Raw genomic sequence first — 17,210 nt, forward strand, 5'->3', positions numbered from 1 at the left:
TTCTTTGGATAAATACCAAGGATTGTAACTGCTAGACTGTATAATAAGGGTACGTTTAGTTTTGTAAGAAACCACCAAATTGTCTTCTGCTAAATTGTCATTTTGCACCCCCACCAGCAATGAATGAGGGTTCCTGTTGTCCCACATCCTCACCAACATTTGATATCATCCGTGATCTACACTTCGGCTATTCTAATAGGTGTGTAGTGGTATCTCGTTGTTTTGATATGCATTTTTCTGATGACGTATGAAGTGAAGCATCTTTTCATATGCTTACTTGCCATTTATATGTCTTCTTTGGTGAGGTGTCTGTTAAGGTGTTTAGACCATTTTTTGCATTGGTCATTTGTTTCTGATTGTTGAGCTTTAAGAATTCTTTTTATATTTTGGATAGAATAGAAGTCCAGCCACATGTCTGTAACTGTGAGATGACAGTAAAGAAGGACATGACACAATTAAAAATAGAACTATCATATGATAATCCAGCAATCCCACTTCTGGGTATTTATCCAAAAGAGTTGAAATCAGGATCTCACAGAGATACTTGCACTCCCATGTTCATTGCAGCATTATTCACGGTAGCCAAGATAGTGACAACCTAAATGTCCATTGACAGATGAATGGATAAAGAAAATGTGAGATATACATAAAATAAAATAGTACTCAGCCTTTTTAAAAAAGAAGGAAATCTTACCATTTACAACAACATGGATAGACCTGGAGGACATTATACTAAGTGAATTAAGTCAAACACAGAAAGACAAATACTGTATGATCTCACTTATATGTATAATCTAAAACAGTCAAACTCATAGAAGCAGAGGGTACACTGATGATTGCCAGGGGTGGGAGCTATGGGGATATGAAGAGGTTGTAATCAAAGGGTACAAAGTTCCAGTTAAATACCATACATTAGTTCAGGATATCTACTATACAGCATAGTGCCTATAGATAGAAATACTGTACTATATACTTAAAATTTTCTAAGATGGTAGATCTTATGTTAAGTGTTCTATTACAAAAAAATAATATTAATAGTTATTGTTTTTGTTATAATAAAGGAGGTAGGATGAAACTTTGGGAGGTGACGGATATGTCTATGGCCTTGATGGTGGTGCTGGTTTCAATGTGGATACTTATTCCCAAACTCATCGAGTTGTATATACTAAATATGTACAGCTTTTACATGTCAACCATACCTCAACAAAGCAGTTTTTTAAAAAAGACAGAACTATTAATGGAAGTCAGGCCTATCCCATGTTCAACCACTAAATGTCCTGTCCTATGGAATCCTTTGAAGAGGTGGCAGTGACACACCAAGGAGGAGAGACAAGAACCATATATCTCAGGTGAGTAGCAATCAGTGACAATTCAGAAACACATATGAAATAGTTTCTTTTCTTTCTTAAATATACCACAGGAAGGTGAATCTTAATGGGCAGAAAAACCTGACATACGGATTATTTATGGAAAGGACACTGCTGCCTTCAAAATACAATTATCTATTTACTTTGCACATTATAGGAGGAGCCATTCCATTACACCTGTATATTTTTTTAAAAATAAACAAACATAGATCCTAACTACCAGCCCAGTAAGGTGATGCTTGGTGATTCTTTAATCACAGCACATTGCAGAGCTGCTTCCTTTTCCTAATTTCTGTTTCTATGCATAATTTACAGAGTAGTGCAACATGCAGATGACATATGGAAATCAGAATTATTACTTTTATGTAGACCACGTTGTTCTTTGCCAGTAAGTTGCCTCCAGATGGCTTGGAAAAAGAGTATTGCTTTATACCGCTTTCAACTAAGAAGAGCTACCTGAAAGCATTTACACCTAGTATTCAGTGGAGCTAATTTGTGTCCTCCTCCGCCATGCCACTCAGGTGGACTATATATCACTTAGGGTTTCTTCTTAAGGAAAAATTTCACTGGGATACAGAAGAGTTTAGAAAACTTAAGATGAAAGGTAGAAGAAGAAAATACAAAAGCCAACTGTTTGGAAGAAATCTGGAGCATCCTAAAAGTCACTATAATTAAAACACAACAGTCTGTGATTATTCCAAAGGGGGAAAAATTGCAAGAAATGTTCAAAAATGCTAACGTGCTTACCCAAAGCTCTGCCATATTAGTTCATATTGACTCAGACAGACACAATATCCTCAGATGGACTGAAAACTAGTTGGAAGGCTTAAAACAAAAGAAAATGTAATATGATTAGGTGGAAAAGCAGTGGGTTTGGAGTCACTGGAGTATGGTTGGGTTGGTTCTGCCATTGACTAACCGATTGAACTTTGGCAATTCATGGGACTTCTCTGTGACTCAAATTCTGAAACTGCAAAACAGGATACCACCACTTAACCTTGGGTTAAAAGAATGTGTGTAAAGATTGTGTTTTGTTTTCAAATGCTGCTCTTCACACCCTCTACTTGTCTCTGTTTCTCTTCTCTCCATCCAGCAACAGACAACCTCTTGCTTAACTTCTCCACCCCCAACCACTTCCTTCATTTTCATTTTTATATTCAAATTTTTCTTTAGCATAAGCCTCCAAATTTATAAATTTTGGCCTTTTTTATATTTCCTAAAGCCAGCATTCAATGTCATATTTTAAATTAATGCGTTAGTATGTTTATGTTCAGTGTTTCTTCAAATTACTCTCCAAATTAAGAAAAAGTACTCCTCTCATTACCCCTTGCTCTTTGGTTAACACTGCATCTCCTTGGCTCCTACTATTAGCTAAACTGAATTCACACCTTAGATTCTTGACATGGGTGACGTGGTCAAACATAAAGGGCCTTATTGAGGTGTTCTTTTGATAAAATTGGAGTCACTTCTGTAAGGGTTGAGAGTCTCCCAGTTGCTTGGGAATAATGATTGTAAGTATGTTTCAGCAGTTCTCAAACTTTACTGTATATTAGAGTCATCTGGAAAATAAGTTAAAAATGAAAATTTCTGAAATGTTCTTTAGAAGATTCTGATTCACAAAGTTTAGGTAGGAGACCAGAAATCTGCATTTTAGCAAGCACCCCAGCTGACTATGATGCAGGTGACCCACGACTACCCCTCTAGAAATGCTGTTAGAGATTATTTAGGTAATTCTAAGAGCAGTCTGGAGTTTTGAATCCTTGTGGTTTAAAAAGGAATATTTTATAAAAGGAATATTTGCAAAAAGGATTTTTTATATTAAAAAATGTGCTGACATATGTTATCAGAGCACAGACCTGAGTTTGGATGGTAGTTTGTTCACTTGATAACTGTGTGTCTTAGATAAGCTAATTAGTCTTACTTTTCTAACATGTGATATAAGAACACCATTATATTGTAGGGCTGAAATATATGTTAAAAGAAACCCTTAGTTATGAAAAGGTGGGTAGAAATGTTAATCATAATTATCTCTTTATTACTGATAATTTCAAGAACTGGATTATTCAACTAAATGAAGAAAAACTAAGCCCAGATTTTCCATAAATTAGTGTCTTCACTCTTGTGATATATGAAGGGTATGTCAGCACCCAGTGGCACAGGTAGGCCAGAGGCAAGCTAAGGTGCAACCATGAAACAGCTATTTGACTGAACAGCAGTTCTTTGGCATTAACAGTAATTCAATAAAAATCTACATTTGATTTAGTACAAAAAACTGCAACTAAGTGTAAATACGATGTAATGGTAAAAAAAAAAATCTATCTATCTATCTATCTATCTATATATATTTTTTTCTTATGGCACTAATTCATTTCAGACTACTTTGACCCATTGTGCAAAAGAAAACAAACAAACAAAAAAAATGACCAGTTACAGACTGGCTGGAAATGAAATATGTGATTTCCATTTTATCAGGGAGCCATTTTTATTCTGTGCAAGGCAGTGTCAGGTAGACCACAACTACACTGATTACAAATTTATTCTGTCTGGATTTTGGAATTTAGTGAAAGAGCAACTGAAGAATGTGGTGCCTTGTATCTTTCTCTCTCTCCCCCACCCCTTCAAATGCATACATACACATATATGTATAACATTCATGCAGACTGAATGCATAACAATGTATGATGCATACACACAATATATGTGTGTGTGTGTGCACATGTGCCATTTTCAGATTAAGAATTTTTTTGGTAAGAAAAATGTTTTCAGTAAAATTTCCCGATTTTGAATAGCTCGACATCATCCCAGGAAGTACTTTTATAGCAATCTGAAGGCAAGGGGTTGTATCCTCACCATCTTTGTATCCCAGGTATCTTGTGTAGTGACTACAAACATTAGACACTAAACCAACATTCATTGTTGTGGAAGTCGATTGACCTTCTTTGGGACAACAAGGTCTAAGTAGGTCTCAGTAAGATTCTCAGGGAAGTTAGATTTCCTCCTGAGTTTTCTTTTATCTTGTCTAGTTATATTAAGATAGATCAGGTTTATGCTGCAATAATAGAAAACTCCCAGATCTCAGCGACTTGACATGCCAAAAAAAGGTTTATTTCTCATTCAATTAAAACCATATGTGGATATAGGAGACCCTCCAAGCCAACTGTCCTTCTTGAAGCAACTCAGTGATGTAGGCTGTTTTGATCTTGTACCTCCACAATCTCAACACAATGTCTCTTCCACTGTCCCCCAGCAGGGGGAGAGAGCTTTGGGCTGGTGAGTCTGGCAGCAGTAACTGAATGTTTTGGCTTGGACATGACACACTTCAGTTCTGCTCATCATCCATTAGTATCATAGCGCTGCCCCATCTAACTGCCACGGTTTAGGGAAATACGATCCACCCTCTGTCCCAGAAACAGAGAAGAACTGGAGAGAATAAGACCAGAAGTCTCTACAGTTTGAATGATTTCCAAGCAAACACATAACAAAGCAATAAGTTTCTTTTAAGAGGGGAAAATAATTTTTAAAAAATAAATAAATTGATGAAGAGACTACTTAATCATAAATGAAATGAACAGATATTAGATGTTGATTATGAAGAATTCTGCAATTTGAGCACATATTAAAAATCTAACTAAAGCTAAGTTTAAAATCAATGTGAATTTATTTTAAAAGAACTTTAAAACGCCATATAGCTAAAATTTTAAAGCAATCTATCTTTGTCAACTTATAGCTGAAAAACAATTCTAAATAATAATAGAAACTGTGAGGATAGAAGGCCCAATGGTTTTGAGGTAAATCTTCATTCTGTTACTGAATATATGCTATTCAATCATTGGGACTTTGATTAAAGCAATTTTTCCTTCCTTTGACCATATACAATTTTTTTCTTACGGAATTCTTAGAGAATATTATAATGTAATTATAATTTAAATTCATGTTAGGCCAAAGCTTTAAGTATTGTGCCAGTGTAGTTTCTGGTCATCCCAAAATCTCTATAAAAGAGTTGCCAGAATTGAGTTGATTCTCTGAGAATTCTTCAGAATAGCTTTTCTTTGGGACTTTTGCAACACTGGATCCCTGATGGATTAAAAAAATTGACCAATCCCAAACCTGACACATAAAGCTGACACAAAGAATTTAGAACTAAATTGTTAACATAATTTATGATATTTAGTTTCTTCCTAGTCACAGAAGTGTGATTAAACTTACTGGTCCAGCCATTGGAGTTGGCTAGAGATCCTTGAACAAGAAGAAAAAATTGTATGAATTTATAAGAAATGGAAGCCAAGCTTAATTTTAACCTTTGTGTGAAAGTCTGTAATAATATAATTAATCTTCTTGTAAAGATGTCATTTAGGATAGCTTGAAATACCATATGCTATGAGAGAGCTCGAATGCAGTGTTTTCTGGATGTGCTGCACTAGGTCAAGTCTGAATTCCCCTCCAGACCTAGGATTTGATGTGTAGACAGAGCGTGCAATTTTGCAATCTGCTGAGCCAGAAGAGGATTTAATACTACATTCAGAGCTGTACTCAAATTGTCAAAAAATGTTCAATGAAATAACATTGCAAATCATACTCAGTTAAACTATCTGGCAAAGGTAGCATGACAAAATTGAGAAATAAAGCATATGAGATGTAGTGTTATTTACATGTTTTCAGGGCTTACGCACTGGGTGGCTTGCTATTTACAAGACAGCATTTCCACCCTTCCCCTCTGCTTTAAGGTTTGATACAAGGCCAAGTCCTCCATCTGACTTCATGCGACTGTGGTCTAGTTCAGATTAGTATTTGTCACCACTCTTCACAGCAGACAGGAATGCAGCAGACTGGCGGAGGAGCAGGAGAAAGAGATTAGGGGACTAGGTCTGTTGAAGGTAAACATACCTGAGACAATCACAACAGTGAAATACAGAGGTTGCATGGAGGTCAGATGCTCAGGGCTTAACTTTAGATAACTGTTGAAGGAAAGAGCATTTTAGAATTCTCAAAATTTTTGCCGCCACTGGAAAAACAAATCATTCCGTAAAGCATTATTATACGCCCTCTCTGAAGATGTTTTACAGAATTCTAAGCTTACTTAGAAGCTAATGGGACATCTGGCTGAAACATGACAGATCATAAATGTGTTTCAAATAAATTAAGACATGGTTTGACAGAAGAGAAAAACCATCAATCTGAACAAATGAATCAATATAACAAAAGTATTCTTAAAAGCTAAAAAATGACATTCTATCAATATGAAAAATATTAACAAAAATGATAATGAAAAATTTTAAAGATAATGTAAACAGCAACTTTATTCTTTATGAATACAGAACATAAACTCTGAACTGTGGGCCAGACATTATTTTAATGGTTTTACATGTATTAATCTAACAAGCTTATGATGTGAGTTTTATTGTCTAAAACTGAGGAAACTGAGGCACAAGGGAGGTTAAATACTAAGCTGGTAAATGATGGACATGAGTCTTGAACCCGGCTCCATCCTGAATAAACTGGCTCCATCCTGAATAAACTGTGATAAATTATGAAAGGGAACAATAAAAATCTTCTCAGTAAAGTTTTGCAATGGAAACAATCCTCTTATCATGTATTTCCAAATTACTTAAGATGTGATGTAATTTCTGATGTTAATATCACTGGTGAGCTGTATCAATTTCAAATAATAGGTAAAATTTGAGGAAAGGAGCTAGTGATTCTTGGCTCTGTGTTGTGCTCTATGACTAAGACTTAGAATTAAATTACGTTAGTCAAGCCATTTCTATTTTCTTCTCTGAAAATGTAAGGTTATAATGCTCATCACACCATCAAGTTATTATTGATTTGGACTGATGATTTCCCTTAAGAATTGATTAGAGCTTGGGAGAAGATTAGTCTTTTGGAAGAATCTTTATTGTTAAGTTATATTAGCCAATAGTGTAGTAGTTGATGTCTTGACTTTATATTCCAGCCAGGCATTCTTGTCATTTAGCTAGTGTTAACTCCAAGTTAAATCACAGTATTAAGCAGTATTGATTTGTCTGAGCTGTGGAATGTAAATCTTTTCCCACCAGGTAAACAATGGCAATTAAATGGAATTTGGCTTAGAAGGGAAATGATTTTCCCACAACTCTGCCCCATCAGCAGAAACCCTAACACTCCAATAAGCTACAGGGTTTAGTGCAGGTTTGGCGATGCATCACTCAGAATAACCTGGTTGCCAAGAAGCTGAGCCTGGAATTTGTAAATTCTTTAAGATCATCAGCATCCTTTGGTGGGGGATACATCACAAAAGTGAATCCAAACAGACTGAGTGGCTAGGTTAAATAAAATAGGTGAACGTAACTGGCGGAAGAAAATGTTTCCCCTTCTGAAAAGCATGGACTTTGGCATCAGGTAAACGTGGGTTGGAACCCAGCTTCATACCTTATGAAGCAGTGCTTGGAAAGCAGTGATCACTGGCGAGTTACTGACCCGCTCTCAGCCTTAGTTTCCTCTTCTTAAAAAGAACCGTTAAGAGCATTAACTAGTTGTATATGTCTAGCACAATACATGACACATAGTAGGAGCTCAACACGTTTTTTAAATGAAAAGATATTTCTCAACAAATTCAATTATTGGGAGACAGTGTAAATAAAATATTTTTGAAGACTCATAACTAATTAGACATTATTTTTTATTAATTAAAAATCCATTTTGGAAGTCTGAATCCTTATTATTCAATTCTGAATAATAAATAAATTGAATTATTCTGAATTAACTGAATAATGAGGTTATTCAATTTCTGCTTAATTTTCAAAATTAAAGTTATATTGATTCTCCAGGTCCCTCTCAAAAGCAAACCAAGACTAAATTTAAAGTATTTCCTCAAATTTAGGAGATGAATTTCTGATTTTTTGAAAAGTTTTGGCCAAAGATCAGAGAAATCTCTTTTCTTTGCAAGCACTCAACTACAAATGTTCCTAGCTCTAAGAGTCATACATTAGTCAGAGGGTTATCCTGATTTATTAGGTCTTTTACTCTTTAGTCATGATAACATTAACTATCAATAGCACTGTCTTCTCAGCTTTCTGCTGGCAAGATACCTTTCCTTAGAGAGTTTCACACGCATTTGTACTCATGACCTCCTTACTCTCCACACTAATCTTAAGAATGGTGGAAGGGAACAAATATGACTGTGTTAAAGATCAGGGGTAATAAACCTGGTCACTGCTTTTTCCCTGGCAAGGATATTCATAGATTCAAAATCTACAATATGGTAGTTACTAGTCACATGTGGCTATATAAATTTAAATTACAATTAAATAAAATTTAAAAATTAGTTTCCTCAGTCACACTAGCCACATTTCAAGAGTTCAACAGCCCCATATAGCTAGTGGTTATCATATTACACAATGCATATACAGAAAGTTTCCCTTATTTCTATCCAGAAGCATTGCTAAATGATTGACAGTAAGGGTATCCAATTACAATTTTTCTTTCTCATTGAGCAAACTAAAGATACAGGCTTCCTCTTATTTTTTCATTCTTTAAGAGAAAGAAGTATGCAAAAATACTTATAACACAAAATTTAAGAGTGAAGATCATCTATGCCCAAAACTCCTTGTTTTGACATAAATTATTTCATGGAGTTGCTCCAACCTTGTGGTCTTATATGGTCCCATGTTTTCTATTTCATAGAGGAAAGAATCATGGCTACCTGATAGTGATCTCAGCTTGTTGAAGCAAGCTTGACTGCCCCAGGGGTACCTGATACATTCCACCTCTCAAGCATTTCTGTTAGTCAATTGAATATATCATAATTAGAACAGCTATTCATAAAAGGACAGGGTGCTCCTGTTTGCGAATTCTTGGATTTTGCTATCTCCCCCTTTCTTCCAACCCCACCCCCATCTTACTGAAGCTTCTTACCTGATTTGTCAGTGTCCACTATAATGGTAGGATTGGTGGTGCCGCATGGCAGGAAGAGGAGAGAACAAAGTTTTCATGAGGGCTGAGAAGCCTCTCTCTTCCCTAGAAGAAGGCTAATGAAGGTGAGAAAATATTGGTCCTTCATATCCCAAGCCAGGGCTAGCTCAGTCAGAAAACGCCCAGAATGGCCTGAAGCTACATATTCTTTTGTAGTACACACAATTCTGGATGAAAATTTTACTTCCACTTTTCCCACCTCTGTGCATAAAATTCCTAACCAATCTTGAAGGGATTATCTAAGAGATTGTGGATATTTATAATGTTGAATTCTGTCCCACGGTAAACCTTCAAGGAGGAATACTCTGGTAGATAAAAGTAAGTAATAGTAGAGAAGCAGGCAGGTCAAAGCTTAAGCCATACAGAAGAAAAGGATGTGAAAAGGAACCAGCTGGATCCCAAAAGAGTATATACATACCCATTGCACACTTGCAGGTCTCTTAACCATTGATTTACCAACTTTCTCCTTTTCCTCAGCCCAGTCATACATTTACCGGTTGCACTTGATCCTGTTAGCAACCCTGCCCCAATGACTGAAACCACCACCAATGACTTGAATCTATTCCTACTACGTTGTATATGTTCCTAGCATCCAAAGTGAAATTATGAATGCATTTTCCCATAGAGACATTAGTTGGTTCAATATATTTAGGTTTTAGGAAATCATTAGCTGTAATGTGGAGAATTGATTTTTTTGGGAGCAAGAATGGAAACAAGGGCTCACTGAGCAGACTATTTCAAGTCTAGGCAAGAGATGACAAAGGCTTTGGTCAGGGAGGTAGTCATGAGAGTGAATGGAAAAAAGTAGATGGATTCAGGATAAGTCTTGGAGTAAAGCTGACAGGACTGAATTTGAAGTAGGGAGTGAGAGAGAGAAAAAGAGAGAAATGGAGAAGGATGATATATTCGTTGAGATGGGAAATATTAGAAAAGACAGAGAAAGAGCTCTGGTTGGCAGAGGTAAGGTGGCGATGAAGAGCACTGCTTTTGACATGTTAGGTACCACATCTAAGTGGAAATATAGGGTAGGCAGCTGAATATAGGACTTTGGACTTAAAGTCAGTGGTCTTTAGCATATGGAGAGTATGTAAAGCTGTGGAATCAGAAGAAATCACATAGAAAGAGAGAATAAAAAAGTGAGGGCACCAGCGCCATTACATTTAAGGTTGAGGTCTACATAACACTGCATTATAGGTTATGTAGAATTTTCAGGCTTCCCAGGTAGATTACTTAACATCTATAATACAGAATATGCATTTCAAATTCTAAGGAATAGAGATAAAACACATTCCTGAGCACAAGAATTCTTCATGTGGGGAACTGCCAGCATAACCAAGGGTTTATATTAGGTAGAATCACTGTGACACTTTGAAAGAATTTAATTCACATAAAAGAGAATATGTCTCACTCATCAATAACTGTAGCTGCTTATCTGGATTACTTGGAACCTACAGACTGGTTCCAAGCCTAAAAGAATCTGATTTGATATTTCTACCTAGTTTATCTCATTTTATGTAACTGCTGCCAACATGTCAGTTTTGATTTGATACAAAGTATAAAAGTCTATTCCCTGCATTATGAGAGAAAGAAAAAAATTATAAGAAAAATAAAGTGTGTTAGACAATTACTAAAGTTTTACTACTTGAATCACTGCTAAACATTTTTATAAATCTATAAACATTTATAATTTTAGCAGTTATGGAAAGCAGGCAAAAAGAAAGGTTTAAAAAATTACAGGAAAATTATGTTTCATAAAGGTAGTGCTTTCCACAGTGTCCGGTGGTCCTAACATTTTTAGAAAAGAATACCTACACAAAAGAGCAAGCTCTCAAAATTCATTACATATACATCTTGCCACAAAACATTTTCTATAATCTGCTTCAGTGTCTGAGCTGTGTTGAAGTCAGTGATTTGTACATTCTGTGGCTTCAGTTTATTTCTTTTAAAATCAGCTTCCAGACTTCTGAGAACTGAATCTTTGCCAGGACTGAGTCAAGTTTTCCTACCTTTTGAATGAGTTTGTTTCTTCATCTCTGTGTATTTCTCAAAAATACAAGACCAGTTTGCATAACAATTGGGAGTCAGAATTGGATTTTAAAAGGCCATCAGTATCCTTCGGCATCTGTTATCACCAGGACTCTCACACCACATTGCTCTGAATATTCCCTGATCTGACCCAATCCCAAACCCTCTCCTCTCCTCACCCACAGCTCCTACTGGGCCCTCTGGATCTCCTATTTTTGATTCCAAAACCCTATGCATACAATCTCATCTCCAAACTTTCTTCCTCCCTCCTATTGTAGCTGAAACCTGATGGACCAGTGAGTCTAATATTTACCCTACAGCAAACTCACTGGGAGGCCAGGTATCTTTTGGTACCATAAGAAATTGTTTCACATATATATAATTTGCCATATATCCTTCCCTACTTACACTCTTAGAGGATATTGTAAATTTGGGTAGCACATAAATTTAGTAGCATTCTAGTAGCTATGATTTAGTCATCCTAGTAGCATTTGGAAATGCAGACTCATTTTAAAGTGCTCAGAAGGCTGGTTATTGTTTTATGACAGTTTTTTAACTTTCTTATAGAACCTCATTTAGAAACACAGCAATTTTAGCTAATCCTTTAAATTAGTAGTCAGACTCTATTAGCTCAGGATTAGTTGATTTATTATATTACAAGTGGAATGATTGATTGATTCAACTATTTATGGACTCACTATTATACACTAAGTCCACACACAGGCTAGGTACTAGGAAATGCCTTCGGAATATAATAAACAAGACAGATGTGGGCTCTTCCTTCAGGAAGAGATATATATAAACAAATAAGAGCACAGCTTATTAATTATAAATGGCAATTAACACAAACTATTATTTAACTCCACACGTACTGCACAGGAAAAGTCTAGTGTGCAGTGCCCAGGGTGGGAGGAAGTAGAATTTAAAGCAGATCAGCTTGTTGAGAATGGATGGTTCTGGCAAGAGAAACCAGAAAACTAGGTGAGAGCAAAGAAAATTTTACCAGCTCTTTTCCTTCTATTTATATAGACCAATGATTGATGCCCAAGGAGCCCCTGCATTATGGCAGATTTGGTGTATGGAACTGTGTTTATTTTTCAGTGAAATAAAGGGAACGGTTTTAGTTTTGTCTGGCTTAAAAAAATTCTGGCAGTCACAGCTGGGAGTTTTCATATATTGCTTCTGCCCACTTACTATGATGATGTTGGTGATGCCCACGAGTAAGTGGCCTGTGGATTCAGAACACGTTGGCTTTTTTTTTTTTTAATTGATGAAGATTTACTGAAAAGCAACATAGTTTGGAACCTTCCAGAAAAGGAATCTTCATAAAAAGCAAACAATCCCTGAATATCTTCATATAGAGCTGGGAGGGTGGTGCTGTTCTTTGACAGTTTGTTGCTGTAGCTGTTACCATTGTTCTTAAATGATTATGTTTCTTAGTATACACTGGTTTTCACTGTCTAAGATAAATACTGTACCATTTCCAAGGTCAATCTCTCCCAATAGCCTAAAATTTGTTTCTGTTTTATAATTTTGAGAATGCCAACACATACCTTCCAAAATCAAACAATATTTTTTCATCAAAGGCACAACTGAATTTTATCAGTTAATTAGTATTTAATCTCATCAGAGATAAATTTTTGACAAAAGTTATATTTTCAGTGAGATCACATGAATCCAATTCCCAACCTAAGAACTATTAATTTATTTTGGCTTTCTGCTTCCTGTTAGTAGTCTTCAGAGACACAGCAGAGTTGTTTACTGGTATGTAAACAGCAGACTAGGGGATAAGTGCTTGGATTCAATAACTCTCGTTTTTCTCTTGGAGTTTCATAAATGTTTTCCAGGTTTTTACATAGGGTTTTTTTTTTTTTCTTATTCAGGATTTATCATGCAAAGACTGTTTTTTTAAATTCAGCGAATGAATAATTCTTTTGTTTTTTATCATTCTTTAAAGCATATATAGCATTTCCTGATTCCAGTCAGTTTAACTATCAGAAAAAAACTACCTGACTCAATGCAGAATAATATCAATCATAGGGACATTGTTCTGGTTTTGATTTCAAAGCAATCACTGAGTAAGGCTCCACTGAACTGCAACATGAATCAGCATTTAGCGAGGCTGGGTTTAAACCTCTACTCCAGATTCTGAACGACAGAGAACTTCTAAATAGGGCACTGTTTGTTCACAGTTTTAGGTCTCTGTGATTTACTTGGCTTTATTAGACAATAGGGGCTTTGGTTCAGTTATATTTTTAACATTCCTTAAAAATAAAGCAAAGAGTATTCCCATTTTGGATGAGGATTAGCATGGTGGAGGAAATGAAGAATTTACAAGTGCTGGGTATCCAGGGATTATGCGCTGGGCTCTGTGCTGGATTGCCTCGGTTAATACGTTTTTGGTTGCATGTAATAGAAACTGGCTCTGGCTGGCTTAAGGGAAAAAAGTATTCTTCCAACTGGCATATTGGAAGAATATTTGGGTAGCTCAAAGAATCCAAGACTCAGGAAAGGCAGCGATCAGGGGACTTCTGACCTCAGAAGCAGAGTTCATGTCTGGCCCCCTAGGGTAAAATAGTTGAAGTATCTCAGCACATGACTCTTCACAGGAGGCCAATGTGGTCTTCACCTGTGGATTAGCCAGTCAACGTTAGAGGGGCAGAATAATATTGTTTGGCCAGTTGTTTGTGGGCAACTGCACCTGTATTTTGTAGGCAGTTCCCAGAGAAAGGGGGCTTATTGTGAACTGGTGGCCACGCCAGTGAGGTCTACTCTATGGGGCATTTTACAAGGTTAATTTTCACAAAAAGCCTATAAAAATCACTATTTTCACCTCAAAAACGAGAAAACAGAGACTCAAATTGGTTAGGCAACTTGTCCAATGTTCTACAGTTAGAATGTGGCAGGGTTAGAATTCCAATTAGGCTTATAAGAGGGGGCTAGCCTCCTTCTTTAAAGATTAAAATATCTGATGACTACATGGGATAAAAATTTCCAGATAATTTCTTATGGAGAGACTATTAGGTATCTCCAGGGTACTAGAAAGAGTAAAACTGCCTGTTGAAAGCTCTGGGGTTGAAGCCCAACTCTACCTGGTCATCAAGGGCAATTAAACATCAAATATTCACTAACATCGAATCTCCTTAACAAGGTTATTTTAACTTCACAGGGGTGTTGAGGTAACATGTGAAAATAGTTGGCTCAAAGCAGATACTCATTTTTTTTTGAGGAAATAACTATTCTAATAATGAACCCTCAAGCATGCTACTAAAAATAGTCACAGTTTGACAGTGGCTTTGTCATTCAAAAAACAGAATTCCTCTCTTACCTTTAGTCTTTCAGAATGGTGCCTTATTCACCTAAACATAAAGGTAGAAAATGCTATATAAAGAGAGTTAAGGAAACCATACAATAGGAGGGGAAAGTTTTAGATACAAAACATTTGACTACTTTGACACTTCGGGCTCACATTTCAGGGAAAATCTCTTATCTTTGGGCACAGCACAATGCTTAATCATCTAATTCTCTTAGTGAATGCTACCTGAGATGGTTTATGTCCTTGTGATAACTAGGACAAAATCAGAATACAGTTCTAAATGTGGAAATCTATAACTTGAACATCACTGAAATAGATTATTAGCTAATTCAGTTTGGAAGGATTAATGTATCAAATAGTTTTATGTTCAGATGATTATTCTCAGTTATCGTTACGGATAACTCCATGGGAAAAAAGTATTTTAGCAATCTAAGAATTTATTATTGTGCATGGTGGTGTTCCTCAAGTATTCACAGGCTGATCAGTGTCGATCTGTTCCAAATTACTTCAGACCACAATTGCTCTATGTCAATAGCACAGACTAATGTAACCCCAAATGGAAGAAGAAAAATCCATTCTGTGCTGGTAGGGGTAGAAAGAGAGGTGTAGATTATTATATACTCTTGATAGTTCTACAATTTTCTGGATCTTAGTTTCAGTGACCTGCTATGCTTCATTTTCATCTAAATCATATCTGAGTAACTTGTAAAATATCCTATCATTTAAAATTTGATGACAGAGTCAACTGATTTTAAATGTGACCATAACATTATGTTATTGGCTTGTTCCTGAATTAAAAGCCCTTTTCCCCCTTTTTAACTATGCTGCATTTCAAGTCAGTGGCCTGCTTGCTTTAATTTCTTATTTAAATTTGTAAGAGAAAACTAAGTATTCATTAACATTTAAAGATTCTTGACAAATATTATTATAATATTTAGGGGAAGGTATAAATTAAAAATATCATCATCCATGGGTGTAGAAGTTTGAGTAAGAAAAAACTTTTTTAAAATAATTAATTTTTTTTAAGTATTAAAAAATAATAATAACCAAATAAGATTTGAAGCTCTTTTTTATTACACTGAGAAATTCTCAGAAAAGTACAAAGCCTATGAAAGTAGGAGCATTTCAGAAAACAAGACAGAAGGTTTGTATACATTTGTAATGATATTTTAGTTTTGATGTTTGAAAAAAACAAAACAAAACTCATGATTTCACATTGAAGCACGCTGCTCATGAATTAAGTACCTTCTGAAGTACTGGGAAAGTATTTCACATCTCTTATATTTGAACCCGAATCCCTATACATGGCTAAGTTATATTCTCTTTCTAGAGATTAAGTTCATGGTATGATTCATAAGAAAAACGATTTTATTGATTCATAGTGACTTTGAAAAAAAGAAATAAGCACATTAAACACATATATTCCTTTAAATGGTACATCAGATCAAAGTTGAATTAATTTAATAATCTTTAGTGTTGTTAATTGTTACCAATGAAAATACATAGATCCCACTACAGAAAAGAGGTTTGGTAATATCAGAATAATTCTCTGTCATATCAGTGTTTCATATATAAGTTATATAGATAAATAGGTGATGTTGAAAACCATGCTGTTTCTATCCTCAAAATCAAATAAATGTATGATGACATCCTAGAATCTTATCAAGTCATTGTGAAACAATAAGTAAAAAATATTTACTATTTTTGCCAAATACAATGTAACAGGGCACCAGAGGCTACAAAGTTTACTTAATTAACTTTTGGTAATCTGGTGATTTTCAATGGTTTTGGGGTCACATCATACTTTTTGTTGCTGCTACTACTACTGCTAATAAAATAATAGTAAATGTAAAGGAGAAAACAAAAGAAAATAAATTAGATCTCTTGTAGTTCTTCTAAATACTGTTTTGGTTTATCCTTGAAGTGGAAATCAATTTTCCAAGGTTTGGAAAGAAAACAAAAGCATCTTTATAATTCACAGCATGTATTTTAGAGGTCTAATGATTTATCCATTGCCAGTGTGGGTTAGCTTGTCACGTTCTCTTTATTCAATGTCAACTGGTTCCGTAGCTATTAAAGCACTTAACTGTTTCTGAGCACAAGAGAGGAACAGTTCCAAACTGGACAGGCTTCTTTGGCGGATGACTTGATCAAGCTGTTGATTTTTTTAAAGAGAGAGAGAGAGAAAGAGAAAAAGAATATACTTAGTTGAGGGCTAAAGAATATTATGCTACAGAAGCCCACTAGAGAAACCTTTTCAGATGATGATTTAGAAAATCGAATAGTGCTTTAAACTCCGAGACAGTGTAGTCACTATTTCTGGCCTATCATCTAAGATGAGATGATAATCATTACAATTTTATAATTGATGTTGGTATTCAGTTATTGGAGAAATACCATAAATCTGATCAGAGTGATTTCAGATAATATAAAATAGTATATAAAAATACCAGTTCTTAATGAATATAAAGACTAGACATCCACAAATATCATAAAAATATAACAGATGCAAAAAACAGAAGAAAAACATGGTATAGAAAAACAGCATAATTACT

The 17,210-nt window shown here is 35.4% G+C and overlaps 1 protein-coding gene across 6 annotated transcripts in view; it reads right to left on the reverse strand.

The window, feature by feature from the left end:
* CCDC91 (coiled-coil domain containing 91) overlaps positions 1 to 17,210 on the reverse strand; it is a gene marked incomplete at its 5' end in the record, with an annotated part of 407,914 nt that overhangs the window by 29,950 nt on the left and 360,754 nt on the right. For 5 of the 6 annotated variants that reach the window (XM_082419788.1, XM_082419787.1, XM_082419786.1 and 2 more), the window contains one exon: positions 15,707 to 16,810. The exons of the other annotated variant lie outside the window; for it this stretch is intronic. In XM_082419788.1, the coding sequence (XP_082275914.1) occupies positions 16,700 to 16,810 (111 nt within the window). In that variant the 3' untranslated portion in view covers positions 15,707 to 16,699. Of the gene's footprint in view, positions 1 to 15,706; positions 16,811 to 17,210 lie in introns of those variants that run through there. 6 annotated transcript variants of the gene reach the window in all.

This window comes from Balaenoptera physalus, assembly GCF_965194825.1.
Source record: "Balaenoptera physalus genome assembly, chromosome: 13".
NCBI classification, from domain to species: domain Eukaryota; kingdom Metazoa; phylum Chordata; class Mammalia; order Artiodactyla; family Balaenopteridae; genus Balaenoptera; species Balaenoptera physalus.